We start from the raw sequence: 17,340 nt of genomic DNA, 5'->3' as shown, positions 1-17,340 counted from the left end.
TATAATTGACAACCAGCACGGTTTCAGGGAAGGAAAATCCTGTCACGAACCTACTGGAGTTTTATGACAAGGTAATGGGAATAAGACACGAGAGTGAGGGGAAGATGTGGATAGATTGCATTTTCTTGGAATGCAGGAAGGCCTTCGACACAGTTCCTCACAAGAGGTTAATGCAAAAGCTTGAGGATCAGGTACGCATAACAGGAAAGGCACTGCAATGGATCAGAGAATCTCTGACAGGGAGGCTACAACGAGTCATGGTACGTGACTAGGTGTCAGAATGGGTACCTGTGATGAGCAGGGTTCCACAGGGGTCAGTCCTAGGACCTGTGTTGTTTTTTGGTATATGTAAATGACATGACGGAAGGGATAGACTCAGAAGTTGCCTCTCCAGTCCCTCTCACTCCCTGTCTATCCATTCCCTGTTACTCCCTGTCTATCCAGTCCCTCTCCCTGTCTACCCAGTCCTTCTCACTCCCTGTCTATCCAGTCCTTCTCACTCCCTGTCTATCCAGTCCCTCTCACTCCCTGTCTATCCAGTCCCTCTCACTCCCTGTCTATCCAGTCCCTCTCACTCCTTATCTATCCAGTCCCTCTCACTCCCTGCCTCTGTCCAGTCCCTCTCTCTCCCTGCCTCTGTCCAGTCTACATGGATGATGTATTGAATACACAGCTATATACAGGTGATTTAAAAGAGGCAGCAATAAATGCTGGAACCATTACAAACTTGATATGATGAACATAGTATTGAAGACTGAATACCAGGAGTTCAACTCTATTACAATGAGGTAATTCCATACTAACTGTCAGTCTTATGTTTTGCAGGTGTGGGCAGAGTCTGGTGCTGAGGTCAGTCACCTGGGACACACATGAGTCTATGATACCTCAGTACTACGACAAGTACACTTCTCCTGCTACGGACACTATGCCTGCTATAGTGTACTTTGATATGAAGCTCTTGGACATCAGTTCCATCAACGAGAACGATATGGTGGGTGGTGGTGGTGGTGCTTGTTGATAGTAGTGGTGGTGGTGGTGGTGCTTGTTGATAGTAGTGGTGGTGGTGGTGCTTGTTGATAGTAGTGGTGGTGGTGGTGCTTGTTGATAGTAGTGGTGGTGGTGCTTGTTGATAGTAGTGGTGGTGGTGGTGCTTGTTGATAGTAGTGGTGGTGGTGGTGCTTGTTGATAGTAGTGGTGGTGGTGGTGCTTGTTGATAGTAGTGGTGGTGGTGGTGCTTGTTGATAGTAGTGGTGGTGGTGCTTGTTGATAGTAGTGGTGGTGGTGGTGCTTGTTGATAGTAGTGGTGGTGGTGGTGCTTGTTGATAGTAGTGGTGGTGCTTGTTGATAGTAGTGGTGGTGGTGGTGCTTGTTGATAGTAATGGTGGTGGTGGTGCTTGTTGATAGTAGTGGTGGTGGTGGTGCTTGTTGATAGTAGTGGTGGTGGTGGTGCTTGTTGATAGTAGTGGTGGTGGTGGTGCTTGTTGATAGTAGTGGTGGTGGTGGTGCTTGTTGATAGTAGTGGTGGTGGTGGTGCTTGTTGATAGTAGTGGTGGTGGTGGTGCTTGTTGATAGTAGTGGTGGTGGTGGTGCTTGTTGATAGTAGTGGTGGTGGTGCTTGTTGATAGTAGTGGTGGTGGTGCTTGTTGATAGTAGTGGTGGTGGTGCTTGTTGATAGTAGTGGTGGTGGTGCTTGTTGATAGTATTGGTGGTGGTGGTGCTTGTTGATAGTAGTGGTGGTGGTATTGGTGTTGGTGATGGTGGAGTAATATCCTGAAGCCTGTTCATTGTTATTATTGTCCGTGATACATAAATAACCTGCACATAGGAGAGAGGAGCTTACGACGACGTTTCGGTCCGACTTGGACCATTTACAAAGTCACACTAACACACAAGAATGAGAGTCAGTATATATAGGCGAGCGGGACAAGGACGGGACCAAGAGAGGAAGAAACAGCAGTGGTGGCAGTGGTTTAGTAGCACAAGACAGAAAGGGGTGTGAAGGGAGGCAATAGTAGAGGCATTAGTAATAGTAGAGGAATGGAGAGGAAGACTTAAGAAGTGGGATCAGTCTAAGGACAAGAAAAATAAGTACTGCAGGAGAGGTAAGAGCCTCTTCACTCTGAGGGGCATTAGTGAAGTGGGAGTCAATGTCAAGACCGAGCATGTTACAGGTCGGGAGAGAGCGAACACGTTTGGTGAAGTCTTGAGAGTGACGAAGATGAGCAGGAGAGAAGATGAGCAAGAAAGAAGATGAGCAAGAGAGAAGATGAGCAAGAGAGAAGATGAACAAGAGAGAAGATGAGCAAGAGAGAAGATGAGCAAGAGAGAAGATGAGCAAGAGAGAAGATGAGCAAGAGAGAAGGTACCAAGAAAATGAGTGAGAGTTTAGGGCAGCCAAGACGCAAGAGAATAAGAGACAGAACTCTTGAGGATATGATGAGACGTAGATGGATATCAGGTTTATGAGTTTTAGGAAGACCATAGAAATAAGGCAGAGAAGGACAAATAACACAGAAACGTTGAATAAAGTCAAAGTCAGGAGGACAGAGATCGGAAAGAGTCAGAAGTTTATGGTTGAAAGTTCTCTTGATGCTATCAAGAAGGTTAGAAACCAAAGGAGTGTAGGTACGTAAGCCAGAAAGCAAGGTTTCAGCTTTACCGAGGTAATTCTCGGTATATACTGTATATCTCTTCTATAATTGCCTACTCTTACTTTTATAATTTATGTCATGATTGACGTCAAGTATCAATGTCAGTGATTACATTGTTTCACATGATTATTATTATTATTATTATTATTATTATTATTATTATTATTGTTATTATACTCCTGGGGTATCTAATTCCACTGAGGGTTTTGTCTTCTATATTTTATAAAAGATTCAGTTGACTGAGACTGCCATCTTGCAAGACACTTTTCTTGTCTTTGTTACAGACTTTCAGCGTAGAATCCTTCGTAACATATCGCTGGAAGGACTGGCGTCTTCGCTGGCCTCTGGAACGCCCTGAACTGGATCCTTGTTGGAATCCTGCACCACAAAACCTCTCCAATCCCCTACGCTTCTCACAGGTAGCACAAGCTTAAGTTTTACGCTATTTAGGAGTGTATATTGTAGCTTAAGTAGAGGCTAAACCCTAGTGAAGGCTCGTTCCTTTGTTCGTTAACCAGAGTCCAGGGTCTCACTAGTCAGATGTACAGTTGTAGATGGTATCTTGGGTTTTAAAAGGAGCTGGCTTTGAGTTATCCTTGGTTATTAGCTCTCTGGGGATAACTATCACAATAAGGTATTCTTGCAGGTGTGTACTGGGAACTACACAGCCACAATACCTCAGTGTGTGTTGAAGTATCCTCCTCCCAGCAAGCGCATCATTCTGCCAGTCAAGGTGAGGTGCTAGTGAAGGCAGGTCAACCAGTGCCAGGGAGGTAATCAACTTTGCTCAGAGGAAATATGCTACTTGTATATGTCCTGTTGAAATTGTTACCTGTTGTCAATTCGGGAAGTTACAAGGGAAGAGGTTTTAATTTCAGACTTCAGAAATTACTCGTGAAGCGTGTTCTTAATATGTTATAGTTCCTGAAGAACATATAACTGTCTGATACCTTCTAACAGTTATTCTGTCATGTGTTATAGTTCCTGGAGAACATATGGCAGCCTGACGCCTTCTTCAAGAATGGGATCAGGTCATCTATACACAAGGACTGGGTTGACAACGAGTACCTGGCCTTTTATACCAACGATGGACACATAAGTCTCTTCAGCAGGTACCTCTAAAGTAGTACCTGTTACCATACCTAATTAATCTAGATCTGTCTATACCATACATAGACCCAGAGAATCAATATATATCTGTATATCTTGATGTATGATAATTCATTACCACTGTAAGATGGTAAGTTATCAGTACCCTGGGAGACAGTCCCGTGATCCATTTGGGGCTACCTTAATTTATGACTACCATCTATACCATGGGGAGGGGGGAATGATAAATAATTCCAAGTAACTATTGTCTTTCTTTCTCTCTCTCTTTCCATGGTGACGGTGCTTGACGTACCTTCCCTGGTGACGTACCATCCCTGGTGGTGGTGCTTGGCGTACCATCCCTGGTGGTGGTGCTTGGCGTACCATCCCTGGTGGTGGTGCTTGGCGTACCATCCCTGGTGACGGTGCTTGACGTACCATCCCTGGTGGCGGTGCTTGGCGTACCATCCCTGGTGACGGTGCTTGACGTACAAGAATGAGTATTACATTAATGTGTCACTTCGACTTCCACCACTATCCTCACGACGAGCAAAAGTGTGAGATGCTGATACAGAGCTGTGAGTGTTATCCTTCCTTGTTGATGGGGGAGATATGACCACGACATGCAAAATAGATAGTTTGTGCCCCACTGTCTGCATGCACTGACATACATACTTCTCAGTGTATGAATACCCAGATATATATACACAGATATACACACCTCTCGGTGTATATATACACACAAACACGCCTCTCAGTGTATATACACAGACATACACACCTCTCAGTGTACATACACATACCTCTCAGTGTATATACACATATACATACCTCTCAGTGTATATACACAGACATACACACCTCTCAGTGTACATACACATACCTCTCAGTGTATATACAGACATACACACCTCTCAGTGTACATACACATACCTCTCAGTGTATATACACAGACATACACACCTCTCAGTGTACATACACACATACACACCTTTAAGTATATATTGATATCTCGGGTATTTGCTTAAAATTAATTAAGTACCCTCGAATTTAGTAGTGCCATTTCTGTATGCAAAACTATTTCTATTATCTATAAAATGTATTTTTTTTAATATTTCCCATAGGAAATAATGTAAATCCAATTAAACCATTCCAGACACCCAAAAATATTAACAAAAAATACATTTTATCGACTAAAAAATAGTTTTGCGTACAGGAATGGCACGACTAAATTCGAGGGTCCACTGTATTTTTAAGTATTTAAGAGTTACCAAAGTTAACTTAATTAAGTAATTACTAAAGTAAGAAGTAAAAGTGATAGGCCTGGGTGTTCCAGAGTTACAGTAGGTCTATTTAAAAAGGAAATAAGTGGTAAGAGTAGATAAATAGTGAATAGTATGACAGATATACTAGGATAGTAGAGGATGAGATAGTACCAGTGTTGTGTAGCCTAGTAGATAGTCACTAGTACCAGTGTTGTGTAGCCTAGTAGATAGTCCCTAGTACCAGTGTTGTGTAGCCTAGTAGATAGTCACTAGTACCAGTGTTGTGTAGCCTAGTAGATAGTCACTAGTACCAGTGTTGTGTAGCCTAGTAGATAGTCACTAGTACCAGTGTTGTGTAGTCTAGTAGATAGTCACTAGTACCAGTGTTGTGTAGCCTAGTAGATAGTCACTAGTAGCAGTGTTGTGTAGCCTAGTAGATAGTCACTAGTACCAGTGTTGTGTAGCCTAGTAGATAGTCACTAGCACCAGTGTTGTGTAGCCTAGTAGATAGTCACTAGTACCAGTGTTGTGTAGCCTAGTAGATAGTCACTAGTACCAGTGTTGTGTAGCCTAGTAGATGTCACTAGTACCAGTGTTGTGTAGCCTAGTAGATAGTCGCTAGTACCAGTGTTGTGTAGCCTAGTAGATAGTCACTAGTACCAGTGTTGTGTAGCCTAGTAGATAGTCCCTAGTACCAGTGTTGTGTAGCTTAGTAGATGTCACTAGTACCAGTGTTGTGTAGCCTAGTAGATAGTCCCTAGTACCAGTGTTGTGTAGCCTAGTACATGTAGTCACTAGTACCAGTGTTGTGTAGCCTAGTAGATAGTCCCTAGTACCAGTGTTGTGTAGCCTAGTAGATGTAGTCACTAGTACCAGTGCTGTGTAGCCTAGTAGATAGTCCCTAGTACTAGTTTTGTGTAGCCTAGTAGATACTAGTACCAGTGTTGTGTAGCCTAATAGATAGTCACTAGTACCAGTGTTGTGTAGCCTAGTAGATAGTCCCTAGTACTAGTTTTGTGTAGCCTAGTAGATACTAGTACCAGTGTTGTGTAGCCTAGTAGATAATCACTAGTACCAGTGTTGTGTAGCCTAGTAGATGTAGTCACTAGTACCAGTGTTGTGTAGCCTAGTAGACGTAGTCACTAGTACCAGTGTTGTGTAGCCTAGCAGAGGTAGTCACTAGTACCAGTGTTGTGTAGCCTAGTAGACGTAGTCACTAGTACCAGTGTTGTGTAGCCTAGTAGACGTAGTCACTAGTACCAGTGTTGTGTAGCCTAGTAGATGTAGTCACTAGTACCAGTGTTGTGTAGCCTAGTAGATGTAATCACTATTACCAGTGTTGTGTAGCCTAGTAGACGTAGTCACTAGTACCAGTGTTGTGTAGCCTAGTAGACGTAGTCACTAGTACCAGTGTTGTGTAGCCTAGTAGACGTAGTCACTAGTACCAGTGTTGTGTAGCCTAGTAGATGTAGTCACTAGTACCAGTGTTGTGTAGCCTAGTAGATGTAATCACTATTACCAGTGTTGTGTAGCCTAGTAGACGTAGTCACTAGTACCAGTGTTGTGTAGCCTAGTAGACGTAGTCACTAGTACCAGTGTTGTGTAGCCTAGTAGATGTAGTCACTATTACCAGTGTTGTGTAGCCTAGTAGACGTAGTCACTAGTACCAGTGTTGTGTAGCCTAGTAGAGGTAGTCACTAGTACCAGTGTTGTGTAGCCTAGTAGAGGTAGTCCCTAGTACCAGTGTTGTGTAGCCTAGTAGATGTAGTCACTAGTACCAGTGCTGTGTAGCCTAGTAGATAGTCCCTAGTACTAGTTTTGTGTAGCCTAGTAGATACTAGTACCAGTGTTGTGTAGCCTAATAGTCACTAGTACCAGTGTTGTGTAGCCTAGTAGATAGTCCCTAGTACTAGTTTTGTGTAGCCTAGTAGATACTAGTACCAGTGTTGTGTAGCCTAGTAGATAATCACTAGTACCAGTGTTGTGTAGCCTAGTAGATGTAGTCACTAGTACCAGTGTTGTGTAGCCTAGTAGACGTAGTCACTAGTACCAGTGTTGTGTAGCCTAGCAGAGGTAGTCACTAGTACCAGTGTTGTGTAGCCTAGTAGACGTAGTCACTAGTACCAGTGTTGTGTAGCCTAGTAGACGTAGTCACTAGTACCAGTGTTGTGTAGCCTAGTAGATGTAGTCACTAGTACCAGTGTTGTGTAGCCTAGTAGATGTAATCACTATTACCAGTGTTGTGTAGCCTAGTAGACGTAGTCACTAGTACCAGTGTTGTGTAGCCTAGTAGACGTAGTCACTAGTACCAGTGTTGTGTAGCCTAGTAGATGTAGTCACTATTACCAGTGTTGTGTAGCCTAGTAGACGTAGTCACTAGTACCAGTGTTGTGTAGCCTAGTAGATAGTCCCTAGTACTAGTTTTGTGTAGCTTAGTAGATACTAGTACCAGTGTTGTGTAGCCTAGTAGATGTAGTCACTATTACCAGTGTTGTGTAGCCTAGTAGACGTAGTCACTAGTACCAGTGTTGTGTAGCCTAGTAGAGGTAGTCACTAGTGCCAGTGTTGTGTAGCCTAGTAGACGTAGTCACTAGTACCAGTGTTGTGTAGCCTAGTAGACGTAGTCACTAGTACCAGTGTTGTGTAGCCTAGTAGATGTAGTCACTAGTACCAGTGTTGTGTAGCCTAGTAGATGTAATCACTATTACCAGTGTTGTGTAGCCTAGTAGACGTAGTCACTAGTACCAGTGTTGTGTAGCCTAGTAGACGTAGTCACTAGTACCAGTGTTGTGTAGCCTAGTAGATGTAGTCACTATTACCAGTGTTGTGTAGCCTAGTAGACGTAGTCACTAGTACCAGTGTTGTGTAGCCTAGTAGATAGTCCCTAGTACTAGTTTTGTGTAGCTTAGTAGATACTAGTACCAGTGTTGTGTAGCCTAGTAGATGTAGTCACTATTACAAGTGTTGTGTAGCCTAGTAGACGTAGTCACTAGTACCAGTGTTGTGTAGCCTAGTAGAGGTAGTCACTAGTACCAGTGTTGTGTAGCCTAGTAGAGGTAGTCACTAGTACCAGTGTTGTGTAGCCTAGTAGAGGTAGTCACTAGTACCAGTGTTGTGTAGCCTAGTAGAGGTAGTCACTAGTACCAGTGTTGTGTCCATAAGAACATAAGAAAACAGGAGCACTGCTTCAGGCCTGCTGGCCTAGTCTTGCTCTGATATATAGACAAATGTTTGTATATAATAGTTGTGTCTCTCTCAGTATCATACAAGTCAGAGATGGTTCAGTTTGAGTGGTGTGAGGACTGGGCACCAGCCACCAGCAGGCTGGATCACGATATATTTTCTCTGCCACACTTTACCCTTGCCACCTACGAACACCAGACCTGCAATGGTGGGTATATATCCTAATTTCTGTACCTCGTTTATTATATTGTGTTGTTGGTATCGTATTTTATGTTACCTAACCTAACCTAACCTAGCCTAACCTAACCTAACCTAGCCTAACCTAACCTAGCCTAACCTAACCTAACCTAACCTAACCTAACCTAACCTAACCTAACCTAACCTAACCTAACCTAGCCTAACCTAACCTAACCTAACCTAACCTAACCTAACCTAGCCTAACCTAACCTAACCTAACCTAACCTAACCTAGCCTAACCTAACCTAACCAAACCTAACCTAACCTAACCTAGCCTAACCTAACCTAACCTAACCTAGCCTAACCTAACCTAACCTAACCTAGCCTAACCTAACCAAACCTAACCTAACCTAACCTAACCTAACCTAACCTATCCTAGCCTAACCTAGCCTAACCTAACCTAACCTAACCTAACCTAGTCTAACCTAGCCTGACCTAACCTAACTTAGCCTAACCTAACCTAACCTAACCTAGCCTGACCTAACCAAACCTAACCCAACCCAACCAAACCAAACCTAACCTAACCTAACCTAACATAACCTAACCTAACCTAACCTAACCTAGTCTAACCTAGCCTGACCTAACCTAACTTAGCCTAACCTAACCTAACCTAACCTAGCCTGACCTAACCAAACCTAACCCAACCCAACCCATCCAAACCAAACCTAACCTAACCTAACCAAACCTAACCTAACCTAACCTAACCTTACCTAACCTAACCTAACCTAGCCTAACGTAACCTAACCTAACCTAGCCTAACCTAGTCTAACCTAGCCTAACCTAACCTAATCTAGACTAACCTAACCAAACCTAACCTAACCTAACCTAACCTAACCAAACCTAACCTAACCCAACCTAGCCTAACATGACCTAACCTAACCCAACCTAGCCTAACCTAACCCAACCTAGCCTAACCTAACCCAACCTAGCCTAGCCTAACCTAACCTAGCCTAACCTAACCAAACCTAACATAACCTAACCCAACCTAACCTAACCTAACCTAACCTAACCTAACCCAACCCAACCCAACCTAAGCCAACCCAACCTAACCTAACCTAACCTAACCTAACCCAACCTAACCTAACATGACATAACCCAACCTAACCTAACATGACCTAACCTAACCTAACCTAACATAACCTAACCCAACCTAACCTAACATGACCTAACATAACCTAACCTAACATGACCTAACCCAACCTAACCTAACATGACCTAACATAACCTAGCGTTCCTATATTCTAAGTCTTAAAGATATGAATAAAATATGACCCAAGATTTTAATTTCATTAATTCGCTAAAAACAGAGCAAATACTTCGTAAAAAAATAATTCAACGTCTGAAGGTGAATAAATAACACTTCCAGTCTGTAAAAAACTCCCAATTTTATTAATCTTATCCAAGTTAGCCCAAATATAGACAGGATATTTACTGGGAGAGGTATATTACCCTCAGCGTATATTTGCTGTAAGCTCACTTGAGACACTCTTTTAGGGATAACAATATTATTGTCTGGCGGTAAACAGGTTACGTGTTGCCTTAAATCTTTAGATGGGAAGCTGACTTTCAAGATCACTGGCATCAGGTCGGGTGGTCTAAATGACCTAGTGGTCCTTGGACAAGGACCACTATGGGTCCTTGGACAAGGATCACTGCAGGTAGTTGGACAAGGACCACTACAGGTTCTTGGACAAGGACCACTGCGGGTCCTTGGACAAGGACCACTGCAGGTAGTTGGACAAGGACCACTACAGGTTCTTGGACAAGGACCACTATAGGTCCTTGGACAAGGACCACTAGGTTATTTACCTGATTACACTCAGTCGACACAATGGGATCGTCTTTAATGATCCTCGTGTAGTTGACAGACTCTAAACCCAGTTGGTGTGAGGATGTCACTACAGGTGACATCCTCACAGTTGCCACTCACACCACAGGTGACATCCTCACACCTGCCTCTCGCACCATAGGTAACAGCCTCACACTTGCCTCTCGCACCACAGGTGACATCCCGTGCGTGAAGGCAGTGTTTGTGCTGGTGAGACATCCTGACTTCCACATCCTTCACACCTACGTTCCTACTGTGCTGATAGTCATCCTCTCGTGGATGTCCTTCTGGATAGCCCCTGACTCCACACCAGGTACTGCAACAGGTAGACCAACACCTGCTCTCTTGTATACAATTGATGCTCATATATTGTAGACCAACAGTTGCTGTCTGGTACCTAACTGATACTTTTACTGACAGTACCTGAACCTTACGTAATCTCTCTCTCTCTCTCTCTCTCTCTCTCTCTCTCTCTCTCTCTCTCTCTCTCTCTCTCTCTCTCTCTCTCTCTCTCTCTCTCTTTACACAGCATTTTACAAGGTTAGGTTAAGGATTCCTAACTTTATTTGCAAGCTAAGAGCTGTTTCTTTCTCTCAAGACTGGTGTTGGCTGTCCTCCGTTTCCTTGGATCAGACTTGATTGCCTCCCATTCCCAAGGCGCTCTGTGACCCCCCTACGGGTCAAGCGCTTTCCCATGTTGCCGTGAGATTAACTTTTGTTTCTTTTCTGCAGCGCGAGTAACATTAGGAGTGACTTCTATATTGACTATGGCCACCCAGTACTCTCAGTCCACCAAGAATCTACCTCCCGGTACGTACCAGCCAGGACTGGAGGAGAGGGGAATCTTGGAGGGAGGGGGAGTCTTGGAAGGAAGGGGGAGTCTTGGAGGGAAGGGGGAATCTTGGAGGGAAGAGGGAATCTTGGAGGGAGGGAGACATAGTCTTCGGAGAGAGTTTTTGAAGGCAGGGGAGGGAGTGTTTATGGCGTGGGGAAAGAGAGTATTTAAGGAGTGGGGAGAAGGTGTTTATAGAGTGGGGAGAGAGTGCTTATGGAGTGGGATGAAGTACGTAAAACTTACATTTACCGCAACACTTAGGTTATGTAAATTAAAGTTTGCTTTGCCTGTATATTGGTCCATGATATTGTGATCCATCAGACTGTTGGTGTCGTGTGTACTTACAGTGTCGTACATCAAGTCCCTGGATATCTGGATGATCACGTGCATGGTGTACGTGTTTGCCGCCCTCCTGGAGTTTTCTATCGTCTATCACGTACACTACCGCCGCTCTCTCACTGGTGTTCGTGGCCTTATTACACCCACCTCCACCACTAATGGTGCCACTCAGGTCACTCATGTCAATCAGATCACTCAGGTCAGTACTAGGTCACCCCATTAGTGTTAAACAAGTCAACAATGTGATTCAGGTCAGTACTAGGTCACCCTAATGGAAATAAGTTACTTAATTAATCCATAACACAGATTTTCGTTGAGTATGTTACTTAGCACAAATTTATGCTACTCTTTGTAAAGCCAGTTGTATCCTTACAGGAATAAAAATTTACCCAGAAAACACGTGTGGCAGTGCACCATCATGGTTCAGGGGTACAGGTTTGGAAGTGTACTATCATGGTTCATGGGTACAGGTTTGGCGGTGCACCATCGTGATTCACGGGTACAGGTTTGGCGGTGCACCATCATGGTTCAGGGGTACAGGATGTAGAATTAACTATTACTGGTGTACAACAATTTTGAGAGTTGATAACGACAGCTTTGAAGGAGGCTGGGCTGCAGCTCGTTACAGCCACAGTGGCGTGAGAACCATGTGTACAGACCCACTTTTGTGGCCACAGTGAGAATCCTGTTAAACCTGTATGTTTACCATTCATGGGTTCTTTCAGGGACTGGCAGGACCTCGTCTTCAGCGTCTACGAGACTCTTGGGTAGAGTTCTGGAGGGGTGAGACAGCCATTGATGAAGCCTCAAGAATCCTCTTTCCTCTCACCTACTTCTCCTTCGTTATTGGCTACTTTGTCCTCTTGACGGGATCACAACAGAAGGGATTCCTGTCCCGCCCTCCCACCTAGTGCCCCGCTGCTTAGGAGGATGGAGATCCTTCTTTTAGATCACCAGTAGGATCTCCTATTCCGTCCGCAGCTCACGGGGATGAAGATTCTTCTGGGAGGATCTGCTCTTCCTTTCAAAGGAATGGAGATCCTTCTTTTAGACCATTGGAAGGACTTGCAAATCGAGGATATTAAAGCAATTTATAAATAGTATTGCACACTCCTTAACACGTATGACTTGTGAGTCATAGGTTTAAGATAATGCCAGACACAGGTGATACCAGGTATGCAGGATGACCATAGTGAATAACACAGTAAAACTCTACACTAGTAATTCCGTGATGTCTCTCGTGCGAAAGGGCTTAGCAGTGCCTTTTATTTACCCACGTTTCGACCGTTTCTAAATGTCATTCAGTAAAAAGGCTTTTGCTTATTTATATTTAATTGACCACTTGTCATCCGTTTCCCAGCTATGAGGACATTTTGACTGTGTCTTTCACTGTGGTTATGAAGCACAATGATACTTCTGCAGGAAACACGAGTGCACAAGCCAAGTCAACTATACAATGATATTTTTTGTTGCCTACTTCACATACGTTAGAAATATTTAATATACGACAGTGGAGACCTGAAGCTCTGTCTGTCTGTTTCCCCCCCCCTCTCTCTCTCATCAGTGCTAATATATATATATATATATATATATATATATATATATATATATATATATATATATATATATATATATATATATATATATATACAAACAAATACAATAGCTGGTTTACCCTCCAGGTATACCACCACTTTAGAAACCATGCAAAATTAAAAACTGAATGACGAGTGTATGGGTGAGAGCACACGCAGTCAACTGTACATGGTTTGCTATGGCTCAGGAAACAATGACAAGACTGGTTCTGGAGGTGACTGCTTTGGCCGGTAATAATAATATTTCTGCAGGTACATATACAACATAGCCGACATCAGTGATTTACTATATAGAAAGCCCCTTATTATGTAGAGCATGTCGGGCACTTTAGGTCAGTTTTGTCCCTAGGATGCGACCCACACCAGTCGACTAACATTCAGGTACCTACTTACTGTTAGGTGAACAGGGACAGCATGTGTCTTAAGGAAACACGTCCTAATATTGCCACCCGTATCGGGGATCGAACCACGGACCTGAGTGTGTGAACTGAGTGCCCTAGCAACCGAGCCACGGGACAAATATCAGCTAGTGGACTTGGCCCTCATACTTCAGAAGACAGCTAAACACTGTCGTTATGGACAAAATGCGTAATTACGGACTATTATGGTAGAGTCTTCGCGTGTTAGCAAACGGGCAGGAGCAGCGTCAGATTCACAGACGCAAAGGCAGCTGGAAAAGAAATCTTTGGAAAGTCATAATTGTCAGGGGTGGTGCCTCGTAAAACTGATTTAGAGGAAAAAAGCAACACCGTGGCTAATATTCCCTTTTCTTTCATCGGTCATATTCGGGCAATATGTCTTCTCCTTAGACCGGGAAAGAGGGTTCGATACGACGTAAGTTTTCAGTGGCCCTTTACAAACCCAACAAGATGTCCGAGTTAGTGCCTCAAGCAAGGTTAGACATTATTTATATTACACCGTCCGCGAGCGTTCATCTAGTACACACCATGAAGAATAAGACACATGTGCAACACTTGGTATCTGTATTACCAAAACGTTTCGTCTGCACAACAGACTTCTTCAGTTGGATACAGGCGAATATAACAATGGAGACAGTAGGATAATCTGTCAATCTTGGTAGGAAGTAGTCAGACCATCTCTCCTACTTGTCTCATGTATATTTAAGACGCTGTCCTTCCTTCATATAAGTCAATATACACTAATAAGTGTATATACACATTCAGTTTTGTTTACAAAACTTCTAAGAATACTTGACAGTCCCTGGATAAGTTGCAGTTCTCATATACTTGACAAGTTGTATGAAATAAATACAAATTGCAATTATAAGAAACTGCTTGACAGCTAAAAGTATTCAAATTGTTCATTTATGATCTCATTTCCTTTTTAAAAATACAAAGTATAACTCACTGGCAAAGTGTTAATGTTTATAGTATAAGTGGGAATTTTTGCATATAGTTAGCCACAAGTCATGTTAACTTCGTTTGTGTAAATGTACTTGTGGTGTTAAGAAATAAAGGTTGTGTTTAGTGTTTATGTATATAACGAGCTAAATGTGGTTTGTATAGTGTGTTTATCTGGAGAGAGTTCCGGGGGTCAATGCCCCCGCGGCCCGGTCTGTGACCAGGCCTCCTGGTGGATCAGAGCCTGATCAACCAGGCTCTTGTCCTGTAAGTCTGGAACCAGAGTCACTGGACAGGACGTCGAGGGCCTTAATATCGAAGGTGTTCGTCTTCGCAGATAAAATCCATTATATAATATAAGCATGGGGGAGCGCTAAACCCAGATAAAATTCATTGCAGTACTTCGCAGGAGCTGTCCTGGACATAGTCTGTGGTACAGAAAGGTCACTCACTTAGAGAGACGTACCTGAAAATGTCAGACAACGGTCGAAAGTCGAAAAAACAATTATCATGTTAGGAGAACTCTTTCAGTATTAACATTGAGACAATTCTCACATATCCTGTAATGTGATGCTCGAAGTAATATCGTCATTACGTCGCAGTTATATTTCTGGATAATGTAAACTAATTAATTATTTTCACCTTTGCTATCGTGTTTGTTTATTGTCTGGTATTTTTGCTTCATGTCTCAGTTTTGTTAAACATGAAGCCAGTGTGAGCTAAGCTATTATTGTAATCATATGTTAAATTATAATGGGTGTCCTTTGTATGTGTTATGTATATATATTGACGTTTCAATTAAGAGGAGGGGACAGCCAATAGTAAATATAGACCCACGGCGCCATGTAACTTCTTGCAAAGTGCCTGAGTCTACTCAGGTTAACATATGTACTAAATTGTCTACCTTCATTTAACAGCCAGAAACTAAATGAGCAAGACAGTCTCCTAGAGTCGATAATACGACAAAAAAAAAAACACTAAATCTTTCTCTAGAAGATGGACACTGCCATTAATGTATACTTCCGGTCGGCCTCGGGAAAATACGTGACCGGAAGGCTGTGTACACTGATAACAATTCCTGCATTCTTTGTCTGTGTGTTTATTAACATTAATGTCTATTATTATTATTTGTCTATGCGTGTGACGTCCAGCAAATTTTTGGCCGCTAGTCACACTAACTGCCCCAATCAAAATTTCTGGTTTCATGACTCAAATTACATTGAAGGAGCCATTCAGTAGGACACTCCAACAAGGTCCTTAGACTCGCTTCCACAAAAACCTTTAAATAGTTACTCTGAGGTAGCCCTACAGTGGAGAATATAGTTTCAACATCTGAGAAACTCACTGCCAGGAGGCAGTTGAGAGCAGGGGGTTTCTACTGGCTGTCCCTAATTCTTCCCTTGGCACTTAAGGAGGGTGCCTTGATGCTAAGGGGCTCATGATATGAGGAAGTGTATCTATCGTTCCCTTCCCTGAATCGAATCATATTGTCTACCATAACACATGCTGTATGACCCCTATGGGTTTAGCTCTTCCCTGATTATGTCTTCACCGAACACTGGGGGTATCATCGGCAGTGCATAAAAAAATTTAATACCATGGTTTTGGTTGCCGTGGATCAAAGAAAATGATCGTAAAGCAAGGCAAGGCTAACTACATCAAGAGAAGCCTTGCAACAGGCAGATGTTTAACAATAAGGGAGCCGCTCCAACTATGCGGATCCGATAGTAACCAATACACTAGTGAAGGTGCAGCTGCCCGCTTCTTAAGATTCAGAAGCCTAGAAAATAAATGAAATTTGTTCTTCAGTACACTTTTGTTGCTCAAGTTCATATACCCTCGGCTCGTGGGTAAAGTACATTCCTGAGGTGATTAGGGAGCTGTTGTCTGCTACAACCTCAGTGAAGTTTTACATACGTACTTGGTTGACTAATGTGGTAAGTTTATTCTGTTACACACAAATACAGTTATATAGATTATCATACATAGTATATGTGTAAAAAAAGTAGGATAACCCAGAAAAGTAAGAATGACTTATTTCCATTGGGGTCCTTTAAGCCTATCGACTACACAGGATAAGTGAGGCTACACGAAGCCTATTCATCACCTGTCAAGAATACTTAAATCCCTTAAATATAGATTAAAGGTTGAGGTTGAGATGGGTTGGGTGGATCCCGGCCCAGGTCTTCATGCAGTACCCAGCATCATGACCCTCAGGGGCTGCTCCAGGTCTTCATGCAGTACCCAGCATCATGACCCTCAGGGGCTGCTCCAGGTCTTCATGCAGTACCCAGCATCATGACCCTCAGGGGCTGCTCCAGGTCTTCATGCAGTACCCAGCATCATGACCCTCAGGGGCTGCTCCAGGTCTTCATGCAGTACCCAGCATCATGACCCTCAGGGGCTGCTCGAGGTGCTGCCAAATAAAAGGACACAGGGGACACTTTAACAAACAGAAAATTATTATAATTATAATCAAAAGAAGCGTTAAACCGCAAGGGTTATACAGCAAATAAACTGAGAAAAGACATTCAAAGTTTACAAATCGCAACTCCTAAATTAATAAAGATATTTGGATCTTTCAAATGGTGTTTTGTAGAACATATCCTTAGCTGATTTGTCTGTGAATTTCATATTATGTAGACTTAACAAGGCGTGTTAATTTATGTTACGGCCTTGTGACGGCTCTGGTTCATCAATAACAGCAACATCAATGATCAACACAGCACAGGACAACACAACACAGAACAACACAACACAGCACAGAACAACACAACACAGAACAACACAGCACATAACAACACAGCACAGAACAACACAACACAGAACAACACAGCACATAACAACACAGCACAGAACAACACAGCACAGAAAAACACAGCACAGAACAACACAACACAGAACAACACAACACAGAACAACACAACACAGAACAACACAGCACAGAACAACACAGC

General features: G+C 43.0%; 1 protein-coding gene across 3 annotated transcripts in view; it reads left to right on the top strand.

The window, feature by feature from the left end:
• Window positions 1-15,471, top strand: part of LOC128703956 (glycine receptor subunit alpha-4) — a 70,578-nt gene extending 55,107 nt beyond the window's left edge. For 2 of the 3 annotated variants that reach the window (XM_070104813.1, XM_070104814.1), the window contains exons 2-11: window positions 826-991; window positions 2,936-3,070; window positions 3,298-3,384; window positions 3,633-3,763; window positions 4,236-4,318; window positions 8,265-8,396; window positions 10,429-10,578; window positions 10,986-11,063; window positions 11,436-11,626; window positions 12,153-15,471. In XM_070104813.1, the coding sequence (XP_069960914.1) occupies window positions 878-991; window positions 2,936-3,070; window positions 3,298-3,384; window positions 3,633-3,763; window positions 4,236-4,318; window positions 8,265-8,396; window positions 10,429-10,578; window positions 10,986-11,063; window positions 11,436-11,626; window positions 12,153-12,338 (1,287 nt within the window). In that variant the 5' untranslated portion in view covers window positions 826-877 and the 3' untranslated portion in view covers window positions 12,339-15,471. The remainder of the gene's footprint in view (window positions 1-825; window positions 992-2,935; window positions 3,071-3,297; window positions 3,385-3,632; window positions 3,764-4,235; window positions 4,319-8,264; window positions 8,397-10,428; window positions 10,579-10,985; window positions 11,064-11,435; window positions 11,627-12,152) is intronic. The other variant, XM_053798843.2, reaches the window with a different exon arrangement.
• The last annotated feature ends 1,869 nt before the right edge of the window (window positions 15,472-17,340 follow it).

Source organism: Cherax quadricarinatus, chromosome 95 (genome assembly GCF_038502225.1).
Source record: "Cherax quadricarinatus isolate ZL_2023a chromosome 95, ASM3850222v1, whole genome shotgun sequence".
Taxonomy (NCBI): domain Eukaryota; kingdom Metazoa; phylum Arthropoda; class Malacostraca; order Decapoda; family Parastacidae; genus Cherax; species Cherax quadricarinatus.
The sequence above is the reverse complement of the archived record's forward strand: the minus strand, read 5'-3'. Positions and strand labels throughout refer to the sequence as shown.